The 10,006-nt window shown below is 36.4% G+C and overlaps 1 protein-coding gene across 1 annotated transcript; it reads right to left on the reverse strand.

The window, feature by feature from the left end:
* Positions 1-1,806: 1,806 nt before the first annotated feature.
* LOC144571864 (F-box/kelch-repeat protein SKIP25-like) lies at positions 1,807-3,083 on the reverse strand. Its single transcript, XM_078321554.1, has one exon. The coding sequence runs from the start codon at positions 3,081-3,083 to the stop codon at positions 1,941-1,943; it is 1,143 nt and encodes a 380-aa protein (XP_078177680.1). The 3' UTR covers positions 1,807-1,940.
* Positions 3,084-10,006: the final 6,923 nt, after the last annotated feature.

Raw genomic sequence — 10,006 nt, forward strand, 5'->3', positions numbered from 1 at the left:
CTGCTACCCATTCCTTAAGGCACCTTCCCCCCTCCTTTAGCTTCTCTTAACTTCCTTAATCCGTTGATCCTTCCTTTAGCTTACCGAACACCAGTTCCTTAAGCTTCCTTAGGACTTAATCCTAACTAGGATTAAGGGGTGTTGCCGAACAGCCCCTTAGTGTTAAACCTAGAAGCTAATAGTTGAACTATTGCAGAAGCAGAGTCACAATTTTAAATTATAGAGATTAAACGTAAATAAAACTCAATCATATAAATTTTTATACTATGAATCATTATCAAGTTTACAATATCTATAATATTTTGTTTTAAATTATATAAACGAAGTCCATCCGATCCCCGTCTAAAACATAGAAGGTCTTTAATATTAATACGGAAGTAATTCGCATGAACTCTTGAAACTAATCAAATGGTCCAGATACATTACTCAAGATTCCTTTTTGAGTTAACGCAAAGGATACGAATTCGTGGTTACTTGCCATTTAGAATAGTCATGCTAGGCTGTAAATGAACTGTAAATGAGACCTAAACATTGTAACAGTATTCAAAAATAACATTGTGTCTAGTATTCAAAAATAGATATAATAGATGACATACTAGATGACTTGAAATGCAGCCCAAATACTGTCATATTCTGAGATCAATGAAAAAAGCCCATGTAAGAACTAAACTGGGTAGATGTTTCTAAAATTTGTGATCAATGAAAAAGCCCAAAAATTTCCATATCATGGAAGTTTGAGGCAATTTCACATTAAAGTCCTTTAAAATCAATCAAAAATGAACTTCAAAAATCATATCATTTTATGTAAACATTTATCCAATAAAAATAAATAAAATTAGCCATTTGGGAACTGACATTTAAAATTAAAATTTTGATTATAAATAAAAATGCAAAATTGATGTGATCCATTTAATATTCCAGAGAAAAGAACTTGACCCAAGTGATCTCTCTCTCTCTCTCTTTTTCTTTGATACAAAGTTTGACATTTTTTTTTATTTTTTGGTAAAATTACAATGACACATTTAATTAATAATGAGAGTTATGTCGGTGTGTTAGCATTAGCAAACATTTTTTTTTTCTTTACAATGTAGATGTTCGTTATATAAACGTGAAGCGAGTCTCTTTTTCTACATATTTGTCATTACTATGACCCATTTTAACGAATTCGGGTACATATTTAACGAATTCGGATTCACAGTACCGGAGAGCAGAGTTATGAAATTCTGACCTTTTTTAACTTGAACAGTTGACACGAATTTCAAAACTCATCTTTTATATCTTCAATAGTCAATATATAGGAATCAATTTTTTTTGCCCGTTTCAGACCAAATCCCAAATCTAGACCCTTTTTTTTTTTTTCTAATTGTAATAAGAATACAATATTTAGAGCATACAAACTCAATTTTAGCATAGCAGTTTGACTGGATGAATTCATATCTCTCCAGATACTGACAGGTACTATTACTAAATCCAAATTATTATTTAATTAATTCTGACACGAATATTAGAAAGCAAACCAATTAGGTTTGGCATATGTGTTTCAATTATTGACTCACTGCAGTACCAATTAAATCTGCATTAATTGAAAAGCAAACCTAATCTGAAAAAACACATAACGAATTCCATTTGCTGGTAAACTTCTCAGAATTAATCAAACCAAAGAATAATGTTTGAAATCCGAGAGTATTGGATCTGATGCGTTTTAATACCCCACATGTGACCTTTCTTTCTTTTTGCTTTACTGCATGCACATATGACAGATATACCTTTACCAATATTCTGTACCACCCAAAAAGCACTAGAAAACCAAAAGTACCTTTTTGTAGGAATAACAAAAGTGTCTCTATAAAAGTAATAAGAAACATATATACTACTGCCGCAAAAAAAGTAGCAATCACAATCGAGTATTTACTATTTGGCGACCAAATCTAATTTGTGAATCAGCATTGACGGCTCATCCTGGGTAGGATATGCACATTCAGGATCTTCTTGCCACGTGGTGGATCAACAATCCATATCCTCCTTCCGCTTCCTTTCACATCGACCACAGCAAGAGCCTCACCGCCTCCCGTCACAACACAAACCCTCCCTCCTCGTGCTGCTATCTGTGTGGCACCTCTAAGCTTCTCCTCGTCCCGCACCACTGTCCGCCACGTGTCCTTCCACCACTGGTACACTCGGAGCGTCCCAGCTGCCTCGTCCACAAGGTAGATGTTCCCTTTTTCGTCGGCCGAAGCGGGACCGGTCCATCCTGAAAGCAAACCAGTTGGCATGTCTTCCCATTGGTCCATGCGTACATTGTAGACCACGCCTTCCTTCGGGCAATGGCCTCTTAGGTTCACCATGTACAGTTTACCATCCGATTCCACCGCCTCCACCGCCTCTCTGCTGAAGGTGCCATCTCTTAGAGGAGACAGCGGGTCCCACTTCCAGTGACATGCACTTCTGACAGTGTCCCATTTAAACGCAGAGCGAGCAAGGGAAGCATTGTAATGCGAGGATCCAACTCCCGAAAATAGATAAACGGATCCGTTTAAGGAGCCCGTGGCACACCAACGACGTGGAGAGATGGGAAATGAAGGTCCCTCCTGCCAGCGTGGAGGAGAGGGATGGAAAAGGAGAGGGGAATGGAGAGCTGGTTGGAGAGATGGAGTGGAGGCCGAGAGTAGGAGAAGATAGGGAGAAGAGGAGAGGGATTGCACTGGCAGGAGGCGAGAGATGAAGCCAGGATGCTTGAGGAGGAGAGGCGAGGGCAGTGGTGGAGGCGGCAGCGTGTCCCACCTGGCACAGAGAGGATCATAGGAGGAAAAAGACAAGGAAGGGTTGGATGAATCGGAGTCGGTAAGAAGGGAGTAAACAGAGAGCGTGGGTGAAGGGAATGAAGGGGAATACATAAAGCGACGCCATTTGTGGCACACGCTGAAGAGAAGAGATGGGGGGAGGTGCAAGAGACACTGTCGGGCGAGGTCGTCAGGTAAACCTGGTAACAGAGGCTCAAGCTTCTTAGCGCAATATTTACTTCTCTTACACCATTCTGTTTCTTCGTGCACTTTTTGTTCAGTTTGGTTATTCTGGTTATTCATGGAGGAAGAATGCGGGAATTGTGTTGCTTTCGATAAGGGTTGCACACATGCACTGGAACAGCTTGTTTAATTTGCTTGTGGGACATAGCAAATAAAGAAGGAAAGTGAATGTACAGCAAGCAATCGGGGGATTGATTGGAATTCGAATCCCCTCAGGTTACCTGACTCAGTAGAATTAATCGGACGGTCCGAAAATGGATTGACACACATTCCGAATCACGACCGGATGAGAGTAAATCTGAGCCGTCTGTTGCAATTGTGTGGAGTCAGGTACCTGGGAGGAAACGGATTCGCATTGATTGCCTTTAGTCATTTAAAGCTAAGAAAAAACGTCTTTTGTCGTCTTTATCCTCATAATGCATTAATATCGTCATGTCGAAAAGGTATACCAAATCCAACTTTTTCCTGAACATGGTCCTTTCATACATTGAAGCAACCGAACTTTTTACAGGACAATGTTCATACACCGGATCCATGCGGAATCATGTGATGCAGATTTGTAACGGTATCTTCGACCCATCACCCATATCATTTAAAGGTTATGCCTTGGCGGACGAACCTGCCTAATAAAGTCCAAAAGCAACTTTTTCGCTAGAGACGCGTGATATCGGTAAGCGGTGGGGTCAATTGGGACCACGCAAAAAGTTCATGTATCCAAAATCCATCCATCTGTTAAAAAGGGGTATATATTTTAACAGAGCATTACTGGCTTCATGCAGCGCACGGACAGTAGAATTAAAACAGTGCTGAATATGGTTTGTGCTCTGCATGAGGGCAAAAGTACTCTGTTAAAATCTTTACCCTTTTTGTTTATTCGCGTTAATTTCACTCCCCCGCATGGACCACATCACAGTTATATGTCATGTCGTTAATTTTACTCGCGCTAATTTTTTTTTATCCATGTTATGATTTTTTTTATATAAATTTTAATAACATTTTTCTTAAATTTATGTGTCAAAATAAAATTATTAAATATAATTAATATTATCTTTTTCACATGCACACAAAAATATTATTCTTCTATTTTTTTTAGAGAAAATGTTTCTGTCCACTGAGTTTTGTCCACCATCTGTCCACAACCTTATCCGGTTCTTACTTTTTAACGGTCTCCTCTGCTCTATTTAAACATGCCGTAACTTTCCAAATTTCATTTCTCAAATTTCCGATCAGATTTCGTTTTTTGAATTTCTCTCTTTCTTTTCTCCTTGCTCACTGTCTCCCGCTACCCTATCTAAACTCCAAGATTCCAACATTTTCTCTGTCAGATCTATTCTCGATCTCCCCATTACTCAACTTCTTCGCCTTGCATACTGTCCTGACAACTAGCAGCGCCAAACGGGCGGCAGCGATGGAGTACAAGCGTACGACTACTTGTCAGCGCTTTCTTCTCTAAGAGAGGTGACAGAGTACGAGAGTATGAGCGTACGACGATCTAAGAGAGGCGATCTGGAGGAACGATCTGGTGAAGACAGATGAGAGTGAGACGATCTGGAGAAGAGAGATAAGAGCGAGACGATCTGAATTATATGAACATTGTATTCAAACAAAATCGTAATTTATGCAATTTTTGTTGTATTTTGCTTCTGTCATTCATTTTTTGTTGTATTTTGTTTCTGGATGTTTGAAAATTTGAATGACGTTTTTTTATAAGATTTGTTATTTAAGTTACAGCATTGAATGATGAATTTTACAGGATTGGTGCAAGTAAAATGACACTTTTTCTTTATATTTGAAAATTGTTATTAGATTGTTTGCCAATAACTTTCTATAACTGTAATTTCCGAAAATACAATTTGAAAGTACATTTATTTTGTCCTGTTGTGCAAGTTGCAATCTTTTTCTAACTATCATGGGACCACTTCAAATAGTTGCTGGATGTTTTGTGATTAACTGATATATTTTATGTGATATATTGTATAATTATACAGCATGTAGAAGTAATTTTACAGTATTCGCGCAAGTCAAAGCTGTGGACAAACGGTGGACAAAAAGCTGTGGACAATTAGACGCTTCCATTTTTTTATATAAATTCACGAGTTAAAAATTCAACTTTCAGACTTATCCACATTAATTTATTTTTAAAAGCTCTTGATAACAATCAATATGAAATTGAAATGTTACAATTCTTTACATGTATACATGAAAAAATTATAAAGATCATATATAACATTTACACTTTTAATATTTAAATATTTAATTATATATTATTAAAATTAAAAAAATAAAAATATATTATATGCACCAAATATGAAAGAATTTGAGTTCGAATAATTTTCTTATCCATCAACGTTCATAAATATACATAAATTATCCGCGTCACTGTATTTTATAAGTTCTTGATAACAATTAAAATAAAATTAAAGTGTCATAATTTTTACATGCACTAAAAAATACAAAGATCTAACATTTAAATATTTAATTCTAAATTATTAAAATTTTGAAAATTAAAATATTTTAGATGAACAAAATATGAAATAACTTGAAGTATATAAATTATATACTTCCAAAGTTCGAAATGATTTTCCTGTCCATCAATAAAACTAAACATTAAAAAAGAGAGATGAATCTGACCGGAAATATCTAATTTGTAACTGTTAGGAAAAGACATCAGATATTCGCTTTTATGACAACATCAGATACCCTTTTTTTTTTTTATGTGGACGTCACTAACTTCTTCTGAAAATAAATTTGGCAACTTGCTCTTTGATATTTTGTGGTTTGAAGGATTCTACATTCACTTAAACTAGGTGCGTCTGTTGCGGCTTCGCCACAAGCTCACAACCCAGATTTATTTGGTTTTGTTGACATACTTTTTTTTTTTTTTTTTCTCTCTTTCATTGTGAATTTGTTGCAGCAAATATATCATTTGGAATCGAAATTTGAAAGAAATACAATTAGTACAAGTTGATGGAGATATAACTCCTGTAAATAAACACAATATATCATTTGGAGTGTATTAACTGCCATAGCTGCCATTACCTCTACAACGTCATTATGCCTCTTATTTAAGCTACTAGTGTTGAGCCTCGAGCCTCGCTTTTCTGGATTCGGATCACCCCAGGTAACTGATTGAAGCAAATTACAAGCGGACGGCCCAAATTAGTTAATTCAAATTGGCAATAATCCCAAAACAGAACCCCTATACTTCGGCCCTGCTGGGTTAATCTGGGCAGTCCGTTTGTCATTTGCTTGAGTTAGGTACCTGGGAGGATACGTACGTATTCCGCTTTTTTTGGGTATTATGAAGATTACATGTGAGCTGACAGAAAAATAACAATTACAGAAACAATAAGCATCTGTGGAAAATTTAACTTTTCCAAGTATTGAACTCAATACATGTATTTACTTGTGCGATTATCCGATTAGAATCTGGGCCAATCTGTTCTGGGGTCCACTTTAATACTTGTGCCAAAGTAGATTGGATGGTCTGGATCTAAACTCAAACTTTGAGTTAATTTAGGAGATCTGAATTCAGGTGGGTGGGTGCATGTTCGACAAAAAAAGACAAAGAAATGAATTGGCAAAAATTTCTCACACATTATAAGGTAACTTTATTAATCATACACTTATTCTATTATGAAAACAAATTGCAAAATTCCCCTTTTAAAGATTTCACATGGAAGTGTCCTTGCTCAAAGAGGAACTTAACCGTAGTTTATGACAAGAAAAGGACTCAGAAAGAAATTAGCAAATATTTCTCATGCTTTATAGAGGTAAGCAAACTTGATCTCTGGTAAAATAAACTGCAAAATGATCCTTTACACATTTCACATGAAAGTGCACTTACTCAAAGAGAAACTTGACATAGTTTATGACGTAGCTAGTCAAGGGGCAAACAGTGCCATCAGTGACAGTGGTCTTCGTGGCGTCTTTCTCTACAGCATCAACAAAATTCAAATTCTGTTCTGATGTGCATATACTCTTTGGTAACTACACTTTTCTGAACTCAACCTCTTTTCAAAAGTCGAACATCTAAAATCGATTACAAATGACAGCAAATTCTAAAAATGGAAAATCATATTCCTGTGTGTCATATGAATGTTCTCTACATGCCCATGTAACAGTTTTATCAAATTTGACCCAGAATTGCTATTTTTCATTTTATTGGCTCTAAGGGCGGTTTGGGCATGTACAATGCCATCAGTATGCATTGCTTTGGTCTTTGCCTATGTTTGGTGCTGGTACAGCCATGCACATGCATTGGTATGGTGGCACATGAGTTGTGCATGGTGCCTACAAGGTCTGGTTGGCCTTCCACGTACCATGGATCAACACTGAGTTAAGAGGGGAAAGTATCATCTGTGGAGTTTTTCCGTGCGGAGCTTTTAATCTGGTCCGTTCGTTTCGAATCGGATGGACCAGATCAGATCTTGCCCGAATTTAAAAAAAAACTCAAAATTTGGTGAACCCTTAATCCAGTCCGTCCGATCCGAAATGAACGGACCAGATTAAAAGCTCCGCACGGAAAAACTCCGCAGAGGATATCTGTCAAAAATAATAATAATAGAACTGTCAAAAATTAATAAAACAACTCAAGAACACAAGACTCCCATGAATCTCCCTTCCCTCCCTTATTTTTTATTTCTTTTATTTCTTGATTGAATTACACAGCTCTTACATGTCTATTTATCAATTCAGAAATATTTTGTATATCATGCTAAACATGAAAACCAATCCTTAGAATTAATGATAAATAATCAAATATTATTTATTGCCTATTTCATTAGATATGATTGATATCCTTCAATTTCTTCTTTCCTTCTTTTGATTAGATATAGATCTTTTAAAGGATTTGGCTTGATCTCCAAGTTATGTTAGAACCGAGTGTAATCTTAACAATATCATTCCGAGTTAAGAGAAGCAAGATCAGCAAGAATCTGTAAAGATATGCTACTGAATTTAACACACCTTCACATCATCAGAAGATAGCATTTTTGCATAGGTACCCGTGCACAATTGTATATTTGCATTGATATATATCATGTAAAAAATGCTAAAATTTTGAGTCTGTAATAATTTCTATTACCAGTAAATAAAAATACATTAAAATGTACCATAATTTATGGCCATCGGCTAAGATTGAAGACTGGAAAGATTATTTGTTCAAGCTAATAAACAAATTTATACAATTGAAATATTTATAAAATTAGCAATTCGTAAACAAATATGAAAGAAAAACTTTCTCTTTACCTGAAATCCCATTGTCCTTTATAGAGTGTTACTGCTTCAAGATCTGAAAAAAGCAAGTACGAATATTTTTCATTTGAAATCCAAGAAGATAAATTAAAGCCGGAAAATAAGCTACCTATTGCAGCAGCGCAAGTTGCCACGTAGTGGGTAAATATTCATAGCTATAACTGGTAAAACCGGGTGACATATTACCAGTGTTATAAAATGCGGTTTCTATGCGGTATGCGGAAGGCTACCGCATACCGCATATACGGTATACGGCCGCATATGCGGATTTTTATGCGGATTTATATATGCGGATTTTTTCATTAAATATTTAATATTTTGATTATATATGAACTTTCATATGCACATAATATAATCATGATTATAATAGCGTGATCCAAAATATGAAAGATCTGTGTATACATTAAGTACATCGATGTAGGTTTTAAACTTTGTCTATATCCTTTGCTGCCAGCATGAAGAAAATAAAATGAAATGTAGCATTCATGGCCCAAATCCTTGGCCCAAAAGCATTGTAATAAATGGAGCACGTGAAAGGAAATGATAAAGTAATGAACCTGGGCGCGGCGTCTCAATTGTAACCGGTTTTCTTTAGTCCCACATCATTAAACTAACATTTTGAAGCCGCTAGAGTCCCTATAAATAAAGCCCTCTCCACTGCCTTCAAAATAACTTCAACTGTACAATATAGTCTGGTAGAGGATTACGAATTGGGTTCGGTTTTATACCCGATATCCGATCAGAATCCGTATTTTATCAAGTTAAAATATAAAATGTTTTAGGCGGAGGGTAAAATCCGCATAGCTGGATCTTATGCGGTTTCCATCTGGATCTTATGCGGTTTCCATCCGCATACGCATATGCGGCCGCATAGTCCTCATTTTATTACACTGCATATTACTATGTCATCAGAATAGATTTTTTTGGGTAATGTCACAGCGAAGTTGATGTACAGATGGAATTGTAAAAACTGTGAAGACCATAGTTTATATTTTCCCAACATTTGCAGACAGTTTGTAGACCTAGTTCATAAAGGTCACATAAATGTGAAAATGGTGAAGCCTAAAAAGTGCATTTTAAAAAAATGTGAAGACCATAGTTTATATTTTCCCAATATTTGCAGACAGCTTGTAGACTTAGTTTATAAAGGTCACATAAATGTGAATATGGTGAAGCCTAAAAAGTGCATTTTTCTCCCATGGCACGAATAGCTAGCTTATCTAGTATTAAAGTGGGAAAATTTGTGGGCTGCATTGTCTTTGATGTGTGGTTACTTTTTTTTTTTTTTTTAATCTGTCAAGAACTCTCTGTCCCTCTCTCCCCTTCTGATTTGATTTCAGTTTTCCCCAATGCAAACCCGTTGGGGATATATGTGTGATTCCAGTTATGAAGTTGTGCACTTGTCAGTGTAATTGGTGGTTCTCGGGTTGGTACTGTCCAGTTGTAGTATCAGTTATGCTCGAAAGGAACATGATTTGAAGAGGAGAAATGTTAATTCAGCTGGGAATAGGAATTAGAGGCAATGTAGTGCAACAGTGATATTAAGCGCAAATTTGGTGATTCAGATTGGAGTAACCATATTTATTTGATATGCGACCGCTAGAACCATGGCAGCAACAGTAGTAGTTACTCACCTGAACCTGAGCAAGAAGGGACAACCTGATGAAATGGCAGCGGCCAACTCAGCGAAAACCGAGCTGCATGAACAGTGGAAGAAATCCAACACG

Source organism: Carex rostrata, chromosome 1 (assembly GCF_964058835.1).
Source record: "Carex rostrata chromosome 1, lpCarRost1.2, whole genome shotgun sequence".
Classification (NCBI taxonomy): Eukaryota; Viridiplantae; Streptophyta; class Magnoliopsida; order Poales; family Cyperaceae; genus Carex; species Carex rostrata.

Excerpts from the sequence above, each read along its gene's own strand:
- LOC144571864 (XM_078321554.1), bottom strand. The coding sequence starts at position 3,083 with ATGAATAACCAGAATAACCAAACTGAACAAAAAGTGCACGAAGAAACA.